At 40.6% G+C, this 26532-nt stretch overlaps 1 protein-coding gene across 4 annotated transcripts in view; it reads right to left on the reverse strand.

Annotated features, from left to right (window-relative positions):
• Positions 1-26355, reverse strand: part of sobpa (sine oculis binding protein homolog (Drosophila) a) — a 44193-nt gene extending 17838 nt beyond the window's left edge. For 2 of the 4 annotated variants that reach the window (XM_051392162.1, XM_051392143.1), the window contains exons 1-5: positions 25803-26355; positions 14966-15086; positions 13446-13643; positions 9711-9862; positions 8369-8392 (exon numbers count right to left, since the gene is read on the reverse strand). In XM_051392162.1, the coding sequence (XP_051248122.1) occupies positions 8369-8392; positions 9711-9862; positions 13446-13643; positions 14966-15086; positions 25803-25898 (591 nt within the window). In that variant the 5' untranslated portion in view covers positions 25899-26355. The remainder of the gene's footprint in view (positions 1-8368; positions 8393-9710; positions 9863-13445; positions 13644-14965; positions 15087-25802) is intronic. The other 2 variants (XM_051392171.1, XM_051392153.1) reach the window with 1 other exon arrangement.
• Positions 26356-26532: the final 177 nt, after the last annotated feature.

Consider the following 26532-nt stretch of genomic DNA (forward strand, 5'->3'; position numbering starts at 1 on the left):
CGTGTGTCTCGTGAAGCATACTGCTACTTGTACCGGAAAAGATACAGTGTAAGAATCTGACAGAAAACATTCGTTTAGAATCAGCACTGACATTTTACAATGTAACAGACCAGATTTTTTACTTTTTCACAAAAGGTTGGAGAAAACAAAACCAAAGATTACGGGGGTCATGGTTATTTAGAAGCTGTCTGTGCACTAAATGAACAGTAGGTGTGGGCTGATCCATTTCAACAATTATCTGTCAGACACACACACACACGCACACACACACACACACACACACACACACACACACACACACACACACACACACACACACACACACACACACGTATGTGCCATGTCTCCTCAGCATGAGCACGGACACATCACACAGACTCACAGGTGAACACTAGAATCTGGGCAGGCATTTGAGGATACACACACACACACACACACACACACACACACACACACACAAAGATACACCATTGTGCTATTATTCTGTCTCCAGTTTGTGCTCTGACCCTCTGGCCCTGCGCCAGTTCATTTGCATATTGTACTAATGAGGTGTTGGCACTGTGAACGAGGCGTGAGGCGCACACAGGAAACCACACAGATAAAGGAGATGGGATTAAGATAGATAGATAGATAGATAGATAGATAGATAGATAGATAGATAGATAGATAGATAGATAGATAGATAGATAGATAGATAGATAGATAGATAGATAGATAGATTGATTGATTGATGTGTTGTAGTCAATCACCACTGCCTCAGCACACTGGAGACATACAGTTTCAGTGGCACTTGTGTTGTTCTGTTTAAAGGTGTCTTTTTTCCTTATTGCTGCTCCATCATGCCAGCAAACTGCAGCTGCCACCCAGCTGAAGTTCCTTATAAGAACGACAGAGCAGGACATCGGCCGCCTAGCTCCCCTCTGGCGACTCCACCGTCCTGAGGGGACGTCACACCAGCTGCCACCACGCTAGCTTCCATCTGGGCGCGGATACATGTCCAGGTGTGTGTGCCCATCACCTGCCAAAAGAGCTGCATTTCCCAAAGAAAGACGCTCGTAGGCAGGCTTTCCAAATCCAAAGACAAATACAGACAAGCGCAGCGGAGCTCAACCCAAATCCTGAAATAAAGGTGCAGTCCTGGCGCTAGGCGTATGACAGGGAAGAAAACACACTCTCCCAAAAAAGAGACAAGTTTGACTCTACTTTCATGTATTTGAAAATCCATCCGAACACCAGTTCAATTCTGTCTGCAGTGCACAATGGAGGTTTTCACACACATACACAGGAATATTTTAAGATTACTGAGACCCTGATCTTTGCACTTTAATTGTGTGTGTGCATTATTTGTCAAGGGTTGTCTGGTAAGGGTAGCAGTGCTTTATTATTGTTATAGGGCTATAATAAGATTAAAAAAAAGATCTTTAGGAGAATTGAGCTTTCTTTTTTATAATCATTTTTACTGATAATGACAGGAAAGGGGAAGAGATAGGGAGCGACAGGCAGCAAAGGGCAACAGGCTGGATTCAAACCCATGGCCGCTGCAGCAAGGTCCCAGCTGTGGTACATGAGGTGCCAGCTCTACCAGGTGAGCTATCTGGGCACCCTAGATTGGAGCTTTTTTTAGCAACATATACTGTATATCTATGTAGAAGTATTTGAGCATATTGCTGGCAACTCTAAATGTTATTGTTTTTGCAGGAAGAATGACACAGTAGTAAATGTCTTATTTAAAGGTCACACAGCAAATTTAATATAAGTCACTAGAATTACATCTTCTTGGCATACTGATTTTGAATTGTTCTTGGAACACAAAAATAATAGTTTTCATCATCACAACACACCTGAAATGTGCAATAGGAGGTGTGTCTACATTCTGTACCGCACTTTTTGCACAAGTCTAGTTTATCACACCTACAAGTTTAACAGAAGACACAAAGGAATGCAAGTTCTTGTGCGTGCCTCCACTTTTACAGTCTTGACGCCTAGTTAGCCGGAGTTACTTTTGTCTTTATTTGAGCTGAATTGCTGGCAGCTATGAGATAATCACCTTCCTCTCTGTGCCCTGAAGCTGTGTCAGGCAGGCCTCAAGGCTTCCTAACCAGCAGTGAGCCTGAGCTGCAATATGCAGACACATTACACACTTCATCACACACACACAAAAAATTCCACATGCAGCTACATTCATTTTTATACAAGACAGAGTCACACACACACACACACACACACACTGAGACACCCTCTTTTCTCTTATTCATTTTGCGTGCGTGCCCTCCTTGGCTGCCGATGGAGATGCAAAGTAAATTGTGGAGTGTTCAGGAGCAGGGCGGCAACCATGGGCCTGTGTGTGGAGGAGACATTAGTGTGTGCATGTGTGTGTTTGTTTGAGGTGATGTGACATTTCTGGGCTGACATGAAGCGGCACTCTGCCCCCTCGTGCCTGGAGGGAGCTCCCGGGGAAAGACACTGATGGAGGTCTGGGGTCTCCAGGGGGGGATTTCATGGTGTGAACAAAAAGCCCTGCGCTGCACCAGAAACGACCTGTAAAACACAAACTGGAGTCTCCTCGCTACCTGCTTAATAATTTCTTGGAAGTTGTGGAAGCAGAGGACATGGTTCATGTGTTTATTAGCATAGTGCATTAAGATAGTTCTACTCTATAAATACAATGACAATGTGACCCTTTAAGAATTTGGGTTGTTTTTCACTTTTTTTTAATCAGGATTTTGAATTAGTCCTCATTTTATCAGCTTTTCAATCACAACATACCAGTCTACAATTAACCAGTAAGTATTTTTTTCCTGAGGAATTCCAGCCCAAAAACTGCACTCAAACCTAACCAAACTAAAAAACAGATTGTTGGAGCTATTACAACAGCAACAAGCCACATTTCATCACAATTGATGTTGCAGCAATACACTCCTGCATTTAGAGCGTTTAAAATCCAACTCTAGATGACATGTGGACGACATGTGTTCCAGTGGAATATAAGGCTGACTGACTCAATGAGAAAAGCAAAACATCCTCTAACCTACACCTTTCTGCCACCATGCTTCACACTCACAGAGGGTAATCCATCACTGCTAATTGCCTAAGTTAATCTTGGCACTATGTCCAATGAGCAAGCATGTTTATCGGTGTATGTGTGGGCGTAAGATAGAGCCAGAAATCGTATGGCTGCATGTAAAAGCATGAGAGCTGAGAAGCAGCTCCACCCTAAAATTAAATTTCATTCATTTTAATCCCTCAAACTGTCCAAGATCGTAGCTGTTGTATATGTGAACTTTTTCTTCAGTTGGTATCTATCCGCTCGAACTGGCACACACAGTAAGTAGCTGTCTATTACAAAACAAGGAAAAGAGCCAAGCTCTGTCTCTGAATCAATAGTGGACAGTCAAAAAGAGAGTGATAGTGAGCAGGCAGAGTGAGGTGACAGACAGAATAATTGAGTAGTGCAAGCAGTGAGGAAGCAGCACCTTCCATACAAACTAATCCTGAAGCTTAAGGCATACAGTAAACCAGCACATAAGTGATTAGCCTAGAGTTAAACTATCAATCATCTTTGCCCCACACAAACACACACTACGTAATCTAAGGTTATGCAGACATGTGAGAAAGTAGCAACCATAGTCACCCTAGGAGGGGATTGGGTTTCATGGATGAGGCAGCTGAAGATATTTCATGCAACATAATGCCAGAGCTGTTTGCCCGCCCCCTACATCCCCCCTCCTCCCCCCGTCTCCTCTCGCCTATCCAAAGCACACGCAGACATGAGATACTTTTTTTCAGCCATGGCAATATTTTTTTTTCTGTTGGAAAAAAACAGAAAGCCTGCAGGCTGTGTTGTTGTGGCCAACCTTGTGGGTGCATGAGAAAAGAAACGTGGGTATCGCTTACACAAATGGCCTGCACGAATGTGCGAGAGCCAGACAAAATATAGAATCTGAGCCACTGTGGCAGAGCAGGCCTTTCCTGTGTTTGTGGATGATGTGAACACGTGCATTCTGCTGAACATGGCTGAATGGCCTCTAACAGGAATGCATGTATATTAATTATATTAGTTCTTGAAACTGTGTGTGGTGTCCTCTAAATTTGTCAAAAAACATTGATGACATTGGTTGACTTTGTACATTTCTGTTCTGCTGATGCATAGATCCAATAAAGGTTTGGTTTCCCTTTTGAGAACGAGACCTTCTGTCCCATTGAGAGTACCTGCCTAAACAAAGGTGGATTCAAATTTAAAAAAATAAACATTTATTGCAATCAGTACATTATGTCAACATCAATGTTTAGACATTATTATAATTGGAATAAACAAAAAAGACCATCCCTGAGAATATTGGCGATGTTTACCACTTAATGCTGTATTTTATGGTTTGACATTTTCTGAGAAATCTGCTTGATTTTAATAACTGCACCCGCTAACTTGCTAACTTATTAAAGGACCAGTGTGTAGGATTTAGTGGCATCTAGCAGTTGCCACTACGTTGCAGACTGCAACTAACTGAACACAGCTTGTGTCTGTATTTGGTGACCTCGGAATAAAGAACGGGCTATAACGTGTGTAGGAGAAACTCACTACAAAAGCTAAAGGCCCTATTTACAGCCAGTGTTTGGTTTGTCCCCTCTGGGCTACTGTAGGAACATGGTGGTTCAACATGACAGACTCCGTGGAAGGCGACCCACAGTGTAAAAACGTCTCATTCTAAGGTAACAAAAACACAACGATTCCTATATTCAGATGATTATACACTAATGAAAACATAGCTATTTATGTTATATTCAATTTCTGCTAATATATCCTCCTAAATGTTCCACACTGGACCTTTAACTTGGCCGTTTCAACAGAATAGAATAGACCTTATTTGTTCTGTGCTGTTTTTACAGAAAAATCAACACTGCAAATGAAATGAACAAGCCTCACAATTTTAGTCTGCCATAAGCTAAACATATTACAGTCAATAGAAGCTAGGGTTTGCATTATAAGTGGCTAGTGAGCTAGCAAGTAGCTAGTTGTATACTATTAACATTACGATTGCTTGGTATCCTCCTGCTGGCTGAAAAAATAGTTCTTATAATGAAGAGAGATGACCTCTCTACAGTTTTTCTATAGCAGTACAGCAGTATAGAAGAAGAGTTAAATCGGGAAACTATGGATCTTAAATTTTCTGTCTTGCCTAATAAAATTCTGTTAAAATGAGTATAATGTCTCACAAAACAGATAAGATTAATCCCAGCCATTAAAAAAAGATAACAGTAGGCTAAATGAAGAAGGTATGACAAGAAATAGGGAATCGTTCTGGCACTAAAATATACCACGGAAAGGAAAGAGTGTGATAACACGGCTAAATGATGTACATTTGCCTTTAAATAGACAAGGTCCTGCAAATCCCCAACAGTGTTTCCAAGTGTATTATTAAGACAGGATCGCCAAGCTCTGTGAAGAAATGATCAGTACCACTTTCAAAAAGAGAGAAGACTGAAGCAGAAAATTGAAATTGTCACAATTTTATACTGAATTTGGGAACAGGCAAAAGCTATTGTAACAATGTGCATTGCATAGTAATGAGATAGTGTGAGTAACGCTATTGAGTCGCACAAACAAGTAACTACAGCAGAGGGTAGAATCGGGGGGGTGGGGGGAGTAACATTAACGTTAGAAGAAAATATTATATTGTTCATTCATTTAGTCTATATACAAGTCTCGTAAATTGAGCCTTAATTATCCCGGGTAATATCATGCTCAGTGGCAGACAGAATTGAGGCTTATAGGGGACCAATATAAATGCAGATGGTGTCAATATTCTATAACTATTACACACTGCAATCAACATTTACTTGAAAAAAAGAAAGAAAGTTAAAGCAAAAACGTTGTTTATTTCCTCTTTAAGCAAAAGCTAACAGACCATGCTTAGCATACATGTTTTACAGTGGATAACATGCTTTGTTAGGCAAAACATGAAGTGGAGCACTTAATCACATTTTTTTTTATCAAGTGGTTGAGTTAATGAACAAAGTGTGTTTGAAGTAGCAGACTCATTGCTAATTTTCACATGTTGCATTTATGAATTACAGTAATTAAACAACAAATTGTGCATTATCAAGGTATTTTGGAACTATTGGCTTATAGGTTGACTGGAACGCCGTGTGTCAGAGCTCATAAGGTAAAACATTTTCTCTAAGACTGATATGATCTAGTCTGTCACTTTGAAATTCAGACTTTTCTACAACTATAGCTTGCATGAAGGGCTGTCACCGCAGTGAGAGAACATGCTTTGAAATTTCTGTCAGGCTGATTAATGGGGGAGAGCATTGAGAATTGGAAGGAGTATTGCTGCATCGTTGTACTTTTTCACACAATTTTCTCACCACACCTCTGCGTACCTTAAATGCCATCAGAATATATTCCAGCTCCATAAGGTCACATCATAACGCTCTATTTGAACACATGATTGAGACATATGGTCTCCCACAGGACTTCTTTCGTTTTTTGCAGATGAGGCATTATATGTTGCACCGCACAACTTTAATTGACATCCCTGAAAGATCTCCTGTTGAAACAGCTGAAAAGATGTCTGTCAGTTTATTCTATGAGGCTATGCATTTGGCACCCTCCGGTTACTTTATAGGGCTTCAGGGCACATGGGAGAAGTAGCTATCTGTCACAATCGATGATGAAGAGCGAAAAGATATCTAGAGACATGATAAATCAATTTCTGTCTGGATCTGTACCAAAGCAATACACAGAAAAATACACAGAATGCATATATCCCCCAACCGTAGACATCACCCATGTGCTGCAAATGCAAGACAGAAATTGGTGCTCTAACTCATTGTCTTTGGTGATGCCGTAAGCATCTTTCTGAAAGAGACAAATATTGGGTGTGGAACTGGAAATGGACCCAGTGTCCCGCCTTAGCAGATATATAACATCAAGAGAGTGCTGTTTGATTTAGTGCTATTAGAGTACCTTACAGCTATATTACATTCAATACATATATATATATTTGGGAGCCGTATCTGAACTAGCACAGCAGAGCCTGGTGTGTCTGCCATCATGCTGCAGGGATATTCTTGTTTGTTCTTATCGCACATTAGCATTGTAACCTGTGGTGCTGTGTGTATGAATCGGAGCTGGAGTTCTAAGTTTTTGGTTTGTTTGTTTTTGTCGTTTAGTCTTTTGTACTTTTTTTCTTTCTCCTGCGGATTTCATAATGTATCCATCTTCTACTTATACACTATATATAATATATTGTCAAAAGCAGAACATAATGTAGAGTAAATTGGGCTTAAAATAAAAAGAAACTACAAATGTACTATAGAGGATTATTCTTTTAATTACATACTATATACTGTTTAACAATCAAGCTAAGGGTACGGGAAATCTTTTAATGTCAAGTGTGTGACATTTAGGAGGATCTGTTGACAGAAATGGAACATAATATTCATTAGTATATAATCACCTGAATATAGGAATCGTTATGGATGGACCTGTACTTGTATAGTGTGTTTTTGGCACCTTAGAATGAGCCACTTTTATCTATAGACGTCCACCAAGTTTAACTGCCATGTTTCTACAGTAGCCCAGAAGGGACAAACCAAACACTGGCTCTAGATAGGGGCATTTACGAAGCAAGGGAGTGGTGGTCTGCAACTACACCACTACATCCCACTAAATCCTACACACACTGGTTCTTACTATCTTTATATAAACTTTATATGAACTACTCCTACTTAAGGCCCATGGATTGCCAGCAGGGAGCTTTGTTCACATCAGCTTTACATTTGATGTCATGTTTACAGCCTCCCTGACTGATCTGATTGACATGGAGCTGCCTTGTCAACTTTGATGCGTGTCAAATGGCGTAGACCTGTATTTACTTTTGTCTGACCTCCTCTGGAGCTCAGAGATCAAAATAAAACCAGTTCAAAAGCTGCGTTTTGATCTGATATGAAGCTCTATAGCTCTTGCAACTGTCACATGTTCTCCCATGAGCTTTCAACATGTCAGACTCTCCTTGTCATCGCCAGGACCAGACAGATCATTTGTCATCATTTCAACATTAAGTACAATGGAAACTACAAACTTGCTAGAAAAGTAAATGAGCTAAAATGTTAAGGTAGAAAATGAAAAACACATAGTATGAGCAACAGTACAGTAGACGCAAGGCTCAGCTTGATTCTCATGCTTTGGGAAAAAGTGTCAGAAAACAAAAGAAATTGGATATCACTAATTGAAATGAACAGACATACTCTAAGTGCACCCCTATCTAGTTCCTGCTCCAGTGCAGTGCTTGAAAAAGTGATTATGTTTAGATGAATAACTGACTTCAGGACAGACAAGCAGGAGAGTAAAACACGTCATACTCACAGCGTAATTCCTTACATATCCCAGCTTTGGTACAAGAGAGAAAGGAGATTGTTTAACTACAGTCATCGGGGGGAAAATGAGAACACAATAACAACTTTGATGTTTGCTGTCTTGCGTTTTATGCACCAAGTTGACCAAGTCATTTTGGAGTTGATTGCCTGAAGGTATTTTTGTAGTAAAAACTATGATTTATTTAAGGTTTATGGTTTAATGTATTATGCATTTTGTGTTCAAGCCAAACCTGAAAAAGTAATGAGAGGGTTTTAAAGTTGACATTTTTAAACAGGATTTTTAGTTCAAATGGCCCTTTGATGCCTTGAGTCAGAAATGAGTGTAATAATTGGTGAGGCTACAACCGATAAAGCTCCTGCTCACGGTATAAATACTATCAAAATGTCATGAAAACTTAATTTAGCTCTGTCAGAAGCAGAATATACTGCATGTTTATGAAGGGCTTACCAGATGATGTAACATTTTCTGGCAGCCATATTAGAGCTCTCTGCTCTTAGAAAGAATAACGATACAGTAATTGCACTTATGAACTTTTCTATACATTGTTTATGTTTTACACACAAAAAAAGAACATGGCAAAGAAAAATTAGTTTGTGGGTAAATAATGTTAGCATCTTTGCTAATACACCATCACGTGTTTACCCATTAGCCAAGTTACAGTAGGTTAGGTATTAGCTTAGTTTTACATCATGGTAGTTGTATGTATACTTTAGTTAGTTTCCCTGAAATGAACTGAGATAACCACAGGCTATAATGTTAGTTAAATCTGAGTATAGCAGTGCTAAAGATAGGAGTTTACAAAGTAGGCTATGCTAAATTTGGAAATAATGTAATTATTTATTGGGCCTTTGACTTTTCAGTCTGGTCTTGTGAATTTTTGTTAAGTATAATGTTTCAAAATCGTCAAAGGTAGCTGACTAAAGATAGGAAATAGTCCTTACGCTAAAATGCCAAAGAGAAAAAGATTGTGTCAGGGTGGTAGAATGCTAATTATATACCTTGCGTTAAACTCTCATGTTCATATATGCATTTATTCACCATGAGTACAGCTTAACCAAACTGTTACCAGAGTTATCTTGTTTACTATGACAATAGAACCATGTCCAATTCATGCTATTTTCAACTGTTTAATTGTTCACCACATGGTAACAATAAATTTCACACATTTTGTAATACTTGTCTTATGAACTTTCAATTTTATATTCTCCTCTGGAACTCACTGATGATGGTCACATGAAGTTGCCAGGAGATTTGTGACATACTGTATCTGCAAAGTCTCTAAAAGGTGTTATACAAAAGTGTCCAGCTGATGATAAAGCAGGAGTTTTACCTTATTTCTCTTAAAATAGGCTCTACGGCAGGCGGCGAAGCACTTCTCACTGCAGAAGCTCTTCAGCTCACTCCCCATGCTCAGAGAATAGCGTTTGACACCAACCTTCTGGCACCAGGCGCACATGATCTGCACATTGGATGCATCTTCATCTAGACAGAAACAAACAAAAGTGAAAGCGAGTTAGGATGCCCAAGTTCAGTGGGTAATTTAATAAGGACAAACAACATATTCTTTTCTACATTATCTCAGTTGAAACCTCAGATCCTTATCCCGGACATTCAGTCCAAGAAAAGTCACAAAATATTGTTATTTGCCTTGCTATGGTTTCACATAATCATTTAGAGCTGGAAGTAACTAGAAGTGTTATTTAAAGTCCTCCTCCACTCAAAAATCCTTGTTTCTTTTTGTTCCTACAGTGTGATGTGTAAATCCTGAAAGTGCAAAGTTTCTCTGAGCTCATTGAAAATCTGATTCTAAGGGGCGGGGCCTATGAGCATGATTTGTGACATCACAAATAGTTTGTAAGTCAACTCTGGTTCAGTATGCAACTTCTACAGTGTGATCCACCAGTGCACATGCACTGAGAATGGACTTTACACTTTAAACATTTGTATATTTATATATTCTAGAATTATGCTTTTTTACGTAAAAAAAACATATTGCTCCAAGCAGACTATTTGTATATGTCATAATACATGTCTGGAGGGGATCTTTAACACTCATAATGTCTTACATTATAACAAATACTGACTTCATGGTACAACTATTTCATTTTGTAAGTCTGATTCTGATTAGAAAATATCCTTAAGCAAGAGTGACATCTATTATGTTTTAAGTGTCGGAGAATATCAACAAGCATGCAACAACTAGATGTTTTAAACACAAGGACCAAAAGGCATTAACTGCGCTGATTCAGCCCAGCTGCTGGGCTGGTTAAATCCGCTCAAGATTCAAGCCACAAAACCACTGTAGGACTTATAATGAAGCCCTGCCATGGGTAAATGCAGCAGAACCGGATGAGCCAGCGACATGGGAGGATGCCTATTTGCGGCTGTGCTCTGTGGGTATTAGAGAACCTGAAGTGGACACTAGGATGTACTTTGATGCTGGGTGTTCACACAGGAGACTCCAACAGAAGGTGTAGTCTCCCTGCGGATGTGCATCCTGTGTGAGCGTGTTTACTGCATGGTCACAGAGAATTCTAAAATAATTGTCATAGTTTGGGTGAGCCGTCCCCTTTTGTGTAAGATGGGTGATGGGTTTCCACAGAGCAATCCATCTAAAGAACAGTTGAGAGAGTTCAAGGAGGTATTTGTATTTTTTGTTTCTTCCTTTTTTCTTCCTAAATTATTCATGATGAGGGCAATTTGAGGGCAGGGAGAAGGGGAAAAAAAGCAAAAAAATTAAAAAACATGAGGAAAGGAACCAGAAAATAAACTAATACATATACAACTTTTCCCAGTGGCCCACAAGGACAGACAAACAAATATTTACTTCATAGACGAGACAGGACATAAAATAGAGTTCACATAAAATAGACACTGAGTCCTAGTCATGTAGTCAAGGTTAGGGTTAAGGGATGTTAATTATACAATGAATTTCAAGGTGACTGTAGACAGTGAACTGGCTCAAGTATAGAAAGTAAGTAAATATTAAATGAGACGGTGATAATTAGTAGGTTTTATTTAATCAATCCAATATGAAAGTACTGAGTTTAAAAGTATATATGTTACTAATAATATAAAAGAAAAGTATAAAAGAAGAAGGACACAGTTTTTGCAGCAGGGCTCTGGCAGGTACGTATAAGTATTCTGCTATATGAGATTTATATGTATAAGTGTAAAAGTATATTCCTCAGTTAATGCTTCCTTGTTGAAAATTCATGACCTGTGTGGGAGGGTGGCCTGAAGTTCTCCTTAGAAAGAGAAAGAGAAAGAGAATGCATTGTAAGGACTAATTGTTGTTTTACAGGTCAAAAAGACCAGATCTCTTCTGTCTCCGAAGATCTATGATTAACAAAGTTATGAGTAAATCTACAGTTGACCTCAGCACATCCCCCCTGGTCAGTGTGGGCAACAAATTATTTTAACAGACCCTCTGTGACAGCGAAATGCCTCTTCTGTGGCGAACTGCGACTGCTAGTGATGAGCTGCGGGCTTTTAGTGCCGTCGCTGTTGCAATGAGACAGATCCTTGGAGATTCCCTCCAGTATCTCCCAATTATCACATTATGACTACGCGGGTGTGAGGGCGAAAAAAAGCAGGCCCATTAGTCTTTCACCCCCGCTCACCTCCTTATCGCATGCCGGCCAGGCTTTTCACCTCTTGTTGAGCTTAATGGATCTACAGGGCCATCAGATTTTAAGTACAAACTAACTCACAATTAAGGAAATAACTCCCTGGGGTCCTAAACATAGCACAGTCGACCTAACATGCATATTTTATGTATTTCCCATCCTCTGCGCTCCATCTCGTTCCTATAGTCTCTGCCTTTTTTTGAGTCTATCTGGACTGCTGCTCACTGCAGTGATAACAAAAAAGCAAGGCATAGTTTCATTCTGAGATGACTGGGTAGGTGGATCGGGGTTTGTGCATTTCTTGGAATAATATATGTACCACAGCAGCGTAATGAACAGGATCGAAGGCCAACATGAAATCACAACATCTTTCCCAGTGTCTCAACATTTTCATACAAAGAGACATCTTAAGGTGGAGTTGTTTTTGCCTTCCCACATCCTGGCACCTCGTAACAAGCCCATCTCAAAACACTCACATCTGCATGAGGGGGGAAAAAAACCTGTCAGTAATTATGCAGCCTCCATACTAAATGCCACCATCATCCGCCGTACCTGCACCTCAAAAGGTCCTTTGTCGGATTTTTGCGGGGCACATGAATAATTCAGCATATGTGTGTGGGGGGGGGAGTTGAAGGGGGTGTCGGCCGGGTGGTGGGTTGGTGCTGGGCTTTAAGTGGGACCACACCATCTGTTTCCCCGCCTAGGCAGGGCCAGCGGGGACTCCTCTTGGGCGATGCCAAGGCGGCTCGCTAGCTCCGCCGGGGCGTACCAACCTCCTGTGCCGCAGCAGACGTAAGGGATAATGAAGCCCTCTGTCTGGCCAAGGAACGCGGACATTTCCTCAGAGAGTTGATGGGGTTATATTGACACTTGGGCAGGTGGAGGAAAACAAGGTGTACAGCAGGTAGCTAGCTCATTAGTCGCCTGTCCCTGCATGGTTTGGAGGCTTTCAGGCCATTGCAAAGACAGAAAGTTTTCATGTTGCATAAACATTCAGTTTCTTGCAAAGTACTGGAGAATCAGCAAGTAGGCTTATACTTTCAATACAGTGTAATCTGTCTGGAGAACAGCTGTGGATGAAATCTATGCCAGTTCTTCTAGTTGGGTGTGGTTTGACTAGAGAAATAACCGTGTGTGCGTTTGTGGTTGGACGAATACATCAGCAATCTGCGACAGGCTGAAAATGACCTTGATCTTTTTGGAAATGTACAATGTAGCTTTGTTCCAAACACACAAATTGGTAAGCATAGAACAGTTGAAACTTAATGTACTGGCTCTGGAGGTCGGATGGTTAGCCCATTTGAGAACATTTTGATACTGGCAGTCATCATGTTTAAGTCCTTTTTTTGACAAACAAGAACTTTTTACAAACCTAAACTACTTTTCAATTAATCTACTGTATGTGTCTTTCAAAAAGAAAGTGTCGTGCTCCCTACCTGCAGGGGGCTTGATCAGTGGTGGGGGGATCATGGGGACAATGATGGGCAGGTTGCCATGCTCCTTGGTGATGGGCGTGGAGGTGGACGGCTCTGTGACTCCGTTCCTGGACGCTGGCAAAGACTGGGAGCTGTTGGCTCGATCCGGAGAGCCTTCACCACTCTCTGTTGAAGGTGGGATTTTTGGCAACAAGTTCTCTAGACAGAGGAAATTGAGCAAAATAAAAGGTTTCTGAACAACTGATGAGATGCTGCAGCACTTGCTGCAAATCCTGCCATAATACAACATCTAACACAAAGGGTCCATTTTTACCGTACTGGAGGCACAAGTGATGAAGCATGTCTGTTTTTTAAGGCAGGCTTGGAAAAGTTTACATTAAGAGCCATTATTTAGTGACTTATTTTGTGACTAAATAAGCAACAATGAAGGTTAAAGCTGAACTTATCAATATTCTAATGTTACAAGTAGATCAAATTAACAAATGCAATGTGAAAGAGGTCACCCGTAGAGACAAACCCACAGAGAATTATAATCAGCTCAACAGAGCATATTAGCTTCTTTTAGCTCACTGTTTTGGTTTTTCAGCCCACAACTTCACTATTTTGGTTCAGTCTTTCTTTTGGTACCATTCTTGTTAGGAAAAAACATTATGAGCACCAAATGGTAGACAGACAAAGTTAGCAACTAGCTGGTGAACATAGTGGAGCATTAAGCTAAAGAGTCATATATTTTACTCAGGAGCTGGTGGAGGGCAAAACAGAGCTAAAAGGGGAGCGAATATCAGACTAAGATTTGTCAGTTGGTCACAAATGAATGCTAATGTCTCTCTGTATCGCCTGGATGAGCAGCATATGTTGGCAACTGTTCACTAACAAGCTCAGTATACCAACTTTATGAGGTGATAGTATGTTAGTATGTTTGCAGCTCTCAAGTTGCCAACAAGTCAACTTACACAGGTTTAAAGTTCAGAAAGCATTCTTAGTTAATAGTTGTAAAAGTCAGTTAATCTGTTTCATTGGGACTGTGTAGGTGTGGATGTGGCTTCATGTAAGTATTACGGTGCTGATAAGGTAAGCAAACAGTCCATCTGCCATCACATTTTGATTCAAATGCTGCAAAATTCGGATTGGCGCATGGAAAGATGTGACATCGCCATTTTCCAACTGAGCCCTCCCCACTTCAAACCAATGAGAAAAGGACAAAAAAAATGTAAAAAGGAAATTTTTCGAGTGTAATAACCTAAACCTTTATCATTTTGGCAGGAAACAGTGACCCCATTACTCATAGTAAGAAGCTGTTTCAGGAATTATGTATTTAGGGCCTTTTACATAATTACAAAGAGGTGTCACAGTCGTGTTCATATATACTGCATTAGCCATGTTTCATGATTCATTAATAAGCACTCTTTTCATCATCTTATTATGAGAATGCTGACTGCCAGAAAGGCAAAAAATGCATGCACTTTTTGATAAAAAAAACTCAAAAATGGTGGACTGTAGGCCATGTTTGAGTTCTATACCTTTGAGGACAGAGATGTGCTGTGGCGTCTCCCCGATGTCCAGGTTGTCAGAGTCTCTCAGCTCCACCTTGTCATAGCCGTACCAGCCCAGCAGCTCGTTCATGGTGTTCTCTGCAAAACTCTGCAACACAAACAGGTGACTGGTGAGACTCAAGACAAAGATCTTCAAACAGGAACTGAAAGTGGACCAGCTTTGATGTAGACAAAATATTACTTGAGTTGTAATTCTTGCAATACAAGCTGCTACAGTACTGATAGGCAGTGATGTAGTAAATAAAATAGTAGCAAATTAAATGTGAGTAACCTCTGAAATGTTGTATACTATCACATGAAATGTAAATGTTACCGAGCAAACACCTTAACAGTTAGATAACAGGATGAAGATCAATTAGATTTGAGGTCACTTGTAAAAGGAAATGCGACAATCTGATACTTTGTTGCATTTTCCTGAGCTTCTCCTGAGACCTTGACTTTTTACTAGCTCTTTAGATTTGTCCACCGTATCACAATTCTTTAACTAATTAGGCATATTGTGATGCCACTCAAAATTTAAAGCTGTACACAAAGAAAACCACCATTAAGGTTTTTCTTCCAGGTCTTCTTCATAAGTAGAGGTCAACCTAATTGGGGCCAACTCTGTACAAACGCTGCATTCTGTGCATCCAGAAGAAATAATGGCCCCTATCACAGCACAATAAAAGAGGAGGATGTTATCAGAGTTTAATGAAGACTCTGATAAGAACCATATCACAGCACACTAACCAGCATTGAGAGCTTATTACAATACAGTAAAATAGAATACCACAGCACGGTAAACATAGTAACAGCAGAGATATCTGATTGGCTAAAAATGTTGTCTCTGCATCCAAAAATGGCACAGGGGTTAAATGGACCAGGGGGACCACTGATTCATGGGGCCCAAAGCTGAGGAACTCAACAATAACATGCCTGAGAATATCATTCTCAGTGGGCCTTAACCCCCAACAGAAGCCAACTTCAAGGATAATATGTCAAAACCCTTGACATACAGTACAGTTTTCCCAGTTTGTTTCCACTCATGTAGCTTTAACTGTTTGCAGCATGGGTTTGTAATGACTGACCTACTGGACTGCTGTTTACTGAAGAAACTAGAGCCTGACCAATATATTGGTCGGCTGATATTGACCTAATGTAAACATATCAATGCTGTATCAGTATCAGTGTATATGTCAATATTGTCGATTTTCTTTCTTCAAGAATTGTTGTTAAATGATTTAACATGTTATAGAATATTTAACTTAAAGATTCTTTAAGTTAAATATTAAGTTATATGAAGTTATTAAGTTATTTGTTAAACAAAGCAGCCTTCTGTGTATGTTTGCATAGTCATATTGGTGCAAAATTGGTCTAATTATTCCAGCCCAAAAATTCACTATATTGGCCATACTGAGAATGTTTTCCCTCTAAAATTCATATCGGTCTAAAAAGAGGCTCAAGGAGAAACAGTGCAGAATTTAGGGAAATACACTTATTTGCTTTCTGGCAGAGAGTTAAACGACTGATACCACTCATTGTTCGATACCACTCTCATTAGCATAGCTTAGCATAAAGACAGAAAGCAGGGGGAAACAGCTTGCCTGGCTCTGAAATAAAATTGTTATATCTGTTATATCTTGATACTGTACAAAAAGTGTAAAAACGACAAGCGGCAATTTTGTTCAGCTAAGCTTGCTAAGGCATCAATGTTCTCAACGGACTCTCAGCAAGAAAGCAAATTTGCATACTTTCCAAAATGATGAGCTATATTTGTCATTTCACTGGTCATTTCACTGGTTACATTTTAGAGTAAACACATGAATACGGTACAAGACTAATAAAATGAGTGTATTCCAGTAAACTAATCCATTATGGTGATCAACTATTTGCAACACAGTAAAAACATTAATCAAAGAGTCAAATAGTATTACAGCTGTCACTGAGCAGTTAGTAACAGTATATAAACAGTAATGTCATGTCTTGCCACCCAAGTTGCTTTGAGCAAGGCACTATAGTCCAAACATTCTGCAGCAGCACAGCAGTACAGAGTGCTATGCAGAATGTTAGTGCAGTTATGCAAAATAAATAAAACTCAATGCAGGTGAGACATTAAAGTATTTCCTCCATATAACAGCCTCTCACAACAGTCAATAAACACTGTACTCAAAACAAAACCATAACCCTGCTAATGCACACAGCCCATTATCACTGTACACCTCTCAGCTGGAATATTCCCAGAACCGTCTATTCACTGAACCCTAAACTATGGTAAATGGTTCAGCTATCATTTGACTTTAAAACATAGATGGAAATGCTCTTTATGGAAACGAACTACAGCAGCGGCTGAGGATGAATCAGCTGTAATTATTCGGTCCATGTGATAAAATATTAGTCACAGGTCACTACACTATCAGCTTACGGGGAACACTGGTCCTCTGTGCTGTAAGTAATGTTTTCTATTGCTGCTGCATACATTTTGGATCATGATAAACACATCAAGTACTAATTCAGCCTTAGGTATGGAAGCTGTATGTTATGTGCCTCTAAGTATGGAACATGCCATAGTGCTTCTCAATTAGTGCACAACAAGATTAGCTGGTAGAATCATATTACAAACAAACACCTGTACAGTACGTTGCCATGGAGATGACCCGCCTTGTCTTCCCATTGGTGGACTTGCTCCAGATCAAATTGACAAGACACGAGTCAGTTCATCATTTTATAGTCGGTCCCAGTTTACTCTGTGTGTTATCTCATCGTGGCAGCAGTCGTCACTCAGCAGTCTCTACATCAAGCAGTTAAATGTCAATTACAAACGGCTCCTGTCGATATGTCAGAGCCGCAGTGATCACATCGGAGTGGTTCAGTGCCACCCAGCACATCTGACTCTTGACTCTGAGCTGATCTAAATTTAACAGCAAAATATGGACACACACATCCACAAAGAGTGTGTGCATCTGAAGTTCAAACCATTGCTATGTAATGTGGGGAAAAAAGTAGAGAAAGCAAATTGAGATTGTGGCCTAACCTGAACTACGTCCTCTCCTATTTCAAATGTTTCCTTCTTGCCTCCACTGTAGATTTTTAGTATGTTAGGATAACTGTTGCCTGTTCACGCATGATAACACAGAACTGCCCAAATAAAAAGTTAAATATAATTGCCATATCAGAGGGATGTCAGGTTTGGCAGTAAGGGAGGACTACCCCATAGACCTAGCATCCATATTAACTTTAAAGGTGCACTGGGCAACTTTACATGTTGCTTGGCATGAAGTGACTTCAGCAGGTTCATGTCTATCAACCAGGCCAGTCTATGATGTTTTATAGTGCCGTGACGAGAGAGAAGAAAGAGTTCTTGGGAACTTGGGTGGCTGGAGATTGTTCACTCACTGCTGGAGGCAGGTCTGAAGTATTGATTTGTGATTTCCTGTGGGTGGAAGAGTGACTGTATCTGAAACCAGGATTTAATTTGGGCAAATAAAGTGAAACTACAAGGTTTCAGTCAAGATGGGTGTTCTGGAGTTTTTTCACTAATACCTTATGCAACTCTGAAAAAAGAAAAGAAAGAAATGCCTTGAAAGGCTTGTCGTACACGCTGACACAGCATGAAGCCTGAGCGAGTCCACAGCCTGCACACAACAGGTTGGTCCACTGACTCAATTACTTGATACAAATTCAATTAACAGAGCACCAACACAAAGCGCAGTTTGGATATTGCTTACAGTGGTATTATAGTAAAGAAGACACAAGTGGGACTGAGCCCACACACACACACACACACACACACACACACACACACACACACACACACACACACACACACACACACTTGTTTAGACTGAGACTGAAGTATCTCTTTGCATATTTGAGACACTGTGGCACAGTATAGGAGTGACAGAGGCAGATTTTCTCCTGCTCTGTCAGCATATTCACTCTGTTTCTAAGCATTTTAGAGAGAAATTCATGATGTGTTGTATTTGTATCTCGGAGTAGTAGAGCTTCTCCAGGATCAGTTTTGCATCAGTTTTGCTTTGTTCTTACAGAGCAGATAGTTTCTGCAATTCTGTGCAGAAGTGGATTTGCCACTCTTGGTGGAAGGACTTGGTCTAAATGCTGGGAAGGCATTATTGATGAAGAATGACAGGAGTTATTGATCTGCCTGTTATGAAACACCACTGTGGCGGTGTGGTCAATGAGTAGACGTGGCACAAAGGTGCAGGGCACGGTTCAAGTCAATGACAGGTGAAGTCAAAGCACCATGTTGTGGTGAACGTCTGTATCTGCAGGAACGTTTCAGCATGCAAAGACTGTGTGTGAGAACATCTGGAACTCTCTGGACTTCAAGGTTGGACAGTGTCAGCATTCAACAGTGAAAGGATTTGCAGCGATTATTTACAGTAATTAAAGTCTAATCCAAACACTTATAATCTCATCTTTTTTGTCACTGAGGTTTTTAAAAGGGTGGTGAAAGCAGTGAAGGCTGTTAATGAGGACAGCTCGTGTTTGCAGATGTGACAGCAGTGCTCTCTCTGCCTGAAGGTCCCTGGAAGTTAGATTTAGTACCACTTCCTGAGCAGAGCTAAAGTTAGGTTTTGACAGCTATATACACAAACCATGTTTGCGCCCAGGGTGACACCCAGTGAACACGTTTTCATGGCATTTTGCACCACCTTAAGTTTCAACAGAAATGGCCAATAAATGTCTATGTTTGCAGTAAACTTTGGGGGCGATACATGCACACCTGCTTGCAGGTCAGATAAATAATCCACAGGTGTGAATGAAAGTGACCAGAGCATTCCGGGAGAAGTTCCTGTCCCAAACGATTCTTAAAATGATTCAAATTAATTAGGTAAAAAAGATGTCGGATCTCTAAGCTGAGAAATGGAAAATTCTCCAGAAGATTTCAAATACTGTCACTCTATGTCAACAACAATTATTAACAAAATTAAAAAGTGACAGACTCAAAGTGCAAACACAACTTGAGCAATTAGCCCAAATGCAAGGAGGGAACCTCAAGAATAAAAAATCTTCAAGGAGAAATCCTCCTTTTGAACAAACGAGTTGGAGCATAACCCAACCTGAATGTACTCCTGAGTAAAACGGATGTAGCTGTAAAATAACCACATCACAGAGACAAAAACACAACATCTCTCTGTGTCTCTCTTTCCTTCCTACCATCCTGTCCTCTGTGTCACCCTACTACTTTGAGAAAGTGGGAGTAATTTTAAGAGTGGAATCTAATCCTGGTTGGCGGCTCATCAAAGCAGCGGCACCAACTTTGTCTCTGGGTGAGCTGGGGAGGAAGAGGAGGCACAGAGGCAGCTACAGATGTCTATATGGAACACTGGATGTATAGCCTTTTTCATCTGCTTTAACACAGACAAAATCTCTTTTATCAGCTTAATTCACCCCAAAGTCTTCTAAGAACCTCTAACAGAACAGAGGTCATCAAGTTAGAAACGTAAAAAAGAAAAAGGCTTCAGTTGGTCCGTCCATCTGTCTCTGCTTTGGCCCAGAGAACAACATCTTCACAAATACTGGAAAGATTTACATGAAATTTGGAATGAAAAACCATGTTCCCCAGAGAATGATTGCTAATTATGTTTTTGACCTCCTGACCTATTGTTTACTGCCCCCATCAATCAATTCCACATTGACCCAAATTTTGGTCCATGACAGGGTTATATTAAAAAAAACACAATAAGGCAGGAGCTCCATAAGATTTGTAGTAGATATTCATGGTCCCCAGAGAATGACTGTAAATCAAGAAGATTTAGAACCACCATCAGATAAAATGTCAACTTGTACACCAAAAATATACAAAACTAATAGCCAGACTGCTGTGAAGTTTATATAGCTGCTGCCAAGAATACAATCCCTTTCCATTCTGGACACTATGATATTTCCTCTAGTGCCACCAACAGACTAAAATACGAATCCATTAAATATACTGAGCACATGATTTTCCCCAAGAGGATAATGAGATGTCAATGAGGCCGTGCACTTTCCTCCGATATCAACCTTGAAATAAAGTGTGAAATCCCTCTGATAATAAGGCTCCAAGAATAACAATATCATCACTATATTGGTTCATCTACTGCTAGTGTGGAAATGAATATTACAGCCTTCAGGGGTCACAGCAGGCTTTACATGTGAAGTCTTGTTTTGTCAATAAAGCAGTAGCAAAGGAAGTGAACTGACTGAATACATAATAATGACAGCAGTGACTGACTGCTTGCTAATCAATGGGTCACTCGTTGCAAAAAGCAAAGAGATGGCCATCATTATATTAACAATTGCTGTTTTTAAAGCAAGATTTTGTAAAGTTTAATAGAAGAAATAATGCACACCTCTTACAAACAAGAGTTGAATTCATAAGCATCAACAGACTCAGGGGTTCTGCTGCTACAGCCTTACTTGGTCTGGTATGACCAGTAGATTATAATGGCCAACGTTAGCTAACTTTAGATAGAATAAGCTGTGTAACTGACATTACTGAGTCAGTTTGCTGACTTTATGAGTCTTCTTTACTTGTGCTTACATTTTAGCATTTGTCATTATCCTGCAACTGTATCTTGTGGCAACAGAAATTATAATAATATAATAATAAAACATATTTCCACTATTATTGCCCTCCTATGTATATAGGATGCCTAACATGCTTTGTGTGACCATTAGTTGGTACATTTTAAATACCACTTTATGATGTCTTTGTTTTTTTCCCTTAAATTAATAAACTAGACATTCCCAAAGTACCCTTCATTTTTGTCATAACTTTACAAAACTGTGTACTATGTTAAGGAATGTGACTTATTCCTCTAATCCAACTCATAGAAGCTCAATTATCATAATCTAATACATCAGGATTGTAATAAATCCTACATTTATGCAGCTCATCATATTTAGTTGACACTATTGCAGAGAGCTTTTAGTCATCATCAAATGTCTCATGGTCATTTTGAATACAGGTGCTGTTGAACAGTATTGTGATTTGCTGAAAAGTGTTTTAAACATTTCAACCATCCCTATATTACAGTAAACTAGCATCTCAGTGTACATACAGTGTATGATCTTTTATCATTACAATCAAATTATTATTTATTTTCCATCAGCTTTCAGTTATCCCTGCCTTTAGTGATGCCTTTGTTGAGTACTCTGGGTTAGACTTTTGATATGAGGATGATATTTTGGTGTATTTATCTACGCTGTAGAAACCATCAGCAAGAAAATACCCACTCTGTCCTCTTTAGTATCGGCCAGAAACAGTTAAAGACAAGATGGTGGTTTGACAGAGCCTTTGCAGGATAATTAGTGATGTACTCTGTGCAGATACGGGGCAGATACGGGGCAGATACGACACACACACTGACAAACTCACAAGCTGGCACTTTTTCTGCCTATATTCAACAGTGGATAATGATAAAAATACATTTAAAGTCCCGCTTCTCTACAGTCTTCCCCCTTGTTTCCCTCCAGTAAGACCCAGCCATGGCCAGTATAGCTTGTGGTAATGATGGTGGTGCGAATTGGATACCTTGCGGGTAGAAACCAGAGCAGGTCACTGTATACCGTGATAACATTCCCGAATCCACACGCCAAGTTTCCCTTTGCCTCCTCCTTCTCCACTTTTCCACTCCCCTGCTCCCTCTCTCCTCCTCTGCCTCTCCCTCTCCTCTGCTTTCATTTCCCTCTACTTTCCTTGATATCTGATCCAGCAGAGACACTCAGGTTACAGTTTTTACAGCTTAGCCAGCCCAGCGCTGTATACATTCCTTTCTCCACTGTTTCTTACCCCACTCTCCAGCCTCTCATATCCCCTCTATGCCCACTCCTCCTTCTGCTTGATTACTCACCGGGGCTTATTTTACCGTGGCACACATTAAGGAGCCAGATGAAGGAAACACTGTCAGACTGTTTGGTTTTTCGGAGGAGTATGATCCCTCACAAGGACACATTGTGTGTCTGCGTGTGTGTTTTTTCCTCCAACTTTGGTCTGAAATATTGAAGATGAGAGAACAAACTGTCTTTTTGTTCTGAACACTTGCAATAGAAGAATCAAAGAGTTTTCTTCAGAAAATCAATTCATTAAACTTCACTTACTGGATTTACTGTTCTGGTTGTAGGCATGCTACCATGTCATAGTGTTAATTAACTGCCACTCTGCAGGTCATAATGCTGGAACTGGGCTTAGGTATAATACTCTCATAACCATGCAATATACTCTTTTTACCTTTTTTTAACATGATTCCACTCGATCCCGTAATGTCCAATAACAGTGAAGGTATTTAAAGAGGGTCTGCAGCTATTTTCTACTTCACTAGTTTCTATCTTTGGATCACTGTTTTATTAAATTAAATTTGTAGAACGCCACTTGTGATGCGTGTGTGTGCGTGTGCAATAGGAGATGAAATTCAAGGTTGCGTAATGAGCTACAATCGAACTTGTTTAGCCTTTGAAAGTGTTTTGACACCTTAACCACATCTGCTGCTCCATTCAGTAGCTTCCCCAGGTATTGATGGGGATACTGAAGTTGTCAGTGTTGTTTATTTTCCTACACACCAACAACACAGCACTATATCTGATGTATTCATTTTTTTTTAAAAATCCACCAGCTACTGACATTTTTATTTGGTCAGGCACATCCTCAAATTCAAAAACTCAGACCCACAATTTGACTGATGACAGTCAGATGACAAATGAAGGCGCTTTGATCAAATGAGATGTTTAACTGACATGTCTGCTCTCCAAAACATATTGAAAGAGATGTCAATTCACTGAATCCTGAATGATGACCCATGTCACAGCATCTGTCATCTGAATGCAAAACTTACAAACCTGCAAATAATAAAAAATAATCATTTCTGACTGATGGCTGACATCAAATAATTATGTCATCAGATGTGATAAATTATAAGAGGAGATTTTTTTCCCACCCTGACTCCAGATAGATTCATGGTAATAAATGTCTTTCTGCTGTAATGATAAAAATGACCAAATAAAACCTGGACTTGTGTGCTACAAATGTGGCAAGACAATGCTTCATTGTGCCTAAACGATGCTTGTAAATATTTCCTCCATTCTGAATGCTCCACTGAGACCACCTCAAGTGCTCCCCTGATAAAAAATAAGGAAATTTCTCCATGCAGAGACCCTGTCTGACACCACCCTGCATCCCTCCCTGCTGTCATCAGGACCAGACAGCAGGAGGATGGTTATTTTTTCTCAAATGGAAAACCATTAGAAATATTCTTAATTTCATCAGGAAGAAAATTCCAGTGTAAAGGGCAGTTAAAATCCTGTCATTAATAGAAATCCCATTTCTCTGGACCTCCGGTGCAGTTATAGGTAACAAGCAAGGAGAACTCTGAAAAGGTTTGCATCTGTTCAAGCTGCCACTAAGCAGAGCACACAAGGAAAATACCTACAGTAAAATACAGTAGTCTAGATTACACTCAAATACACAAAAAATTATGAAATAAAAAAATTTAATAAGCTACTTCATCAATTCAATAGTATTGTAGTTTACTGCCCGTTCCCGTTGCTCTGTAATAATAATAAATGCATGTTTGGCAGCTGAGCTCATCAACAAAGCATCTACATTGTCATCAATAATAAGAACTATATTTTTTACAGTTACAGAGGAGAAGCGGTGACACATGAACGCGGCTGGTATTTTAGACAGGTCTAAATGCAAAAAGGCTTTATCCCAGGGTTGCTTCAGGACTCGCTCAAAGCCAGCACCCTCGCTTTTCCTCCGACTGCCTCAAAATCCCTATCTCCACTTTTATTCTCGATGTGATCAGCTGCATATATCTGAGTACATGTGTGTGTCTCCAGCCAAATGTGTACAAACAATGAAGAGATGAAGACAAAGCGGACACACAGCCTGCCTCTCTCTCTCTCTACACACACACACACACACACACACACACACACACACACACACACAACCAGCCAGGAACACTTTCTTTCTCCACAATGAACCGCACGGAGAGCTCAGAGCTCAAATATCACAATGTGCACCGAGCAAAAAATAAAACACGAACAGAAACGTGCGGGTGATTATTGGAATAGGGTCGTGCAGGCCGAACACAGGAGACAATGTGTTCTTGTCGAGTGCGTAAAGCTCACAGACGCACATCTGGATCACACGCCTCTGGGCAGCTGGGCAACACACACACACACACACACACACACACACACACACACACACACACACACACACATACATATAAACACAAACACACACCTAGACTCAGAGGCAAACCCACGCAGTCGACATGGACCCGCAAAAGCATCGGATAGGCGAGTGTTCCCCCATTGATTTATACTAATTATGCACATTGGCTGCTCTCCGTTGCCCCGTAGTGTAATAGTATTAATAGTAATAGTAGAGGCACTGTTGACGCCTTCACTGACGCACTGGATTTTCCATTAACTCTGGGTAAGCCATGAAAGGCAGCGCACACAAACGGCGAAATTATGACATGAAGCGACGAGAACGTACACCGTATTCTTCGCTGATTCAAAACTTCCTCGTAGAATAGTAGCAGTGAATGGGTGCCGCATCCATTGTGCAAGGCGGTAGGTTTGGCAGGGTGCGCTGCTGAGGCTGCCATTCAGCGTGGATACATGACAATAGAACTTGGGTGAAAAAAAAAATCATAAATCAAAGTTTGACTATCACGCAGCCAATTGCACTTGAGTGTATCCTATATTTCCACTGAGGACGCCTGCTTAGTGCTTCCACAGACATGCACGCTCCTCACAAACCACTCCACGCGTAATCACATGCAACTGGGCACAGACCCCTTGTTATTACCTTCATCTCTTCATTTATCTCCCTTTTCACCGGGTGAGCTGGTTTTCGGCTTCTTTTATTTTCCGGAGGTCTGCCCTCTTTTTCCATCTCTGCCATGTTTTCTCTGTGATACTTCTGTCAATATTTGCGGTGAGGAAGGGAGAGGAGGGGGTGAGAGAGGCAGCGGCAGCTGTTTACAGTCGCCAGACGGCGGATGTCTTGCAGCTTTTCAGCGGCCCGTGTGACGCTGGCGATGCCGCCGAGGGCTTGCGGTGCCCGGCTAAGTCAGCCATCTTCTGCCCGTATTCTCCACGGTCCGTGCACCAGTGGTGAGCCGCCTCTGTGAGTCAAAGGAGAGGTTGAGTGAGGGGAAAAAACGAGACAGGGGGAGGGGCGTCCGCTGAAACATTATATGACGCGTTGATGATCAGAGGTAGGCTATTTCTTCTCGCTTTCCCGCGGAGTGCAATCAGAGCAGTCACATCCACTTAGCGCTGCTCCCTCATGGTGACAGCCTGCAAGCAGCAAACAGGTGCTCACACAGCCACCCAGCCCCACATTGTTCTTCAGGGGAGTCTACAACCTACTGGAGTCTCTCATAATGACATTTGGTCTCTCTATCAGTTACACACTGCACTGCTCCACCGAAAACTCCAAACTGAAGTCAAGGCTGGAAGTTCCAGTGCGTTTATTTGCGTGTGCAGAAAGACAAGCTATCAGTGTTCATTAGAGCAACTGTGCAGGTGTAGTG

The sequence above is a fragment of the Dicentrarchus labrax genome, unplaced genomic scaffold (assembly GCF_905237075.1).
Source record: "Dicentrarchus labrax unplaced genomic scaffold, dlabrax2021, whole genome shotgun sequence".
NCBI lineage: Eukaryota > Metazoa > Chordata > Actinopteri > Moronidae > Dicentrarchus > Dicentrarchus labrax.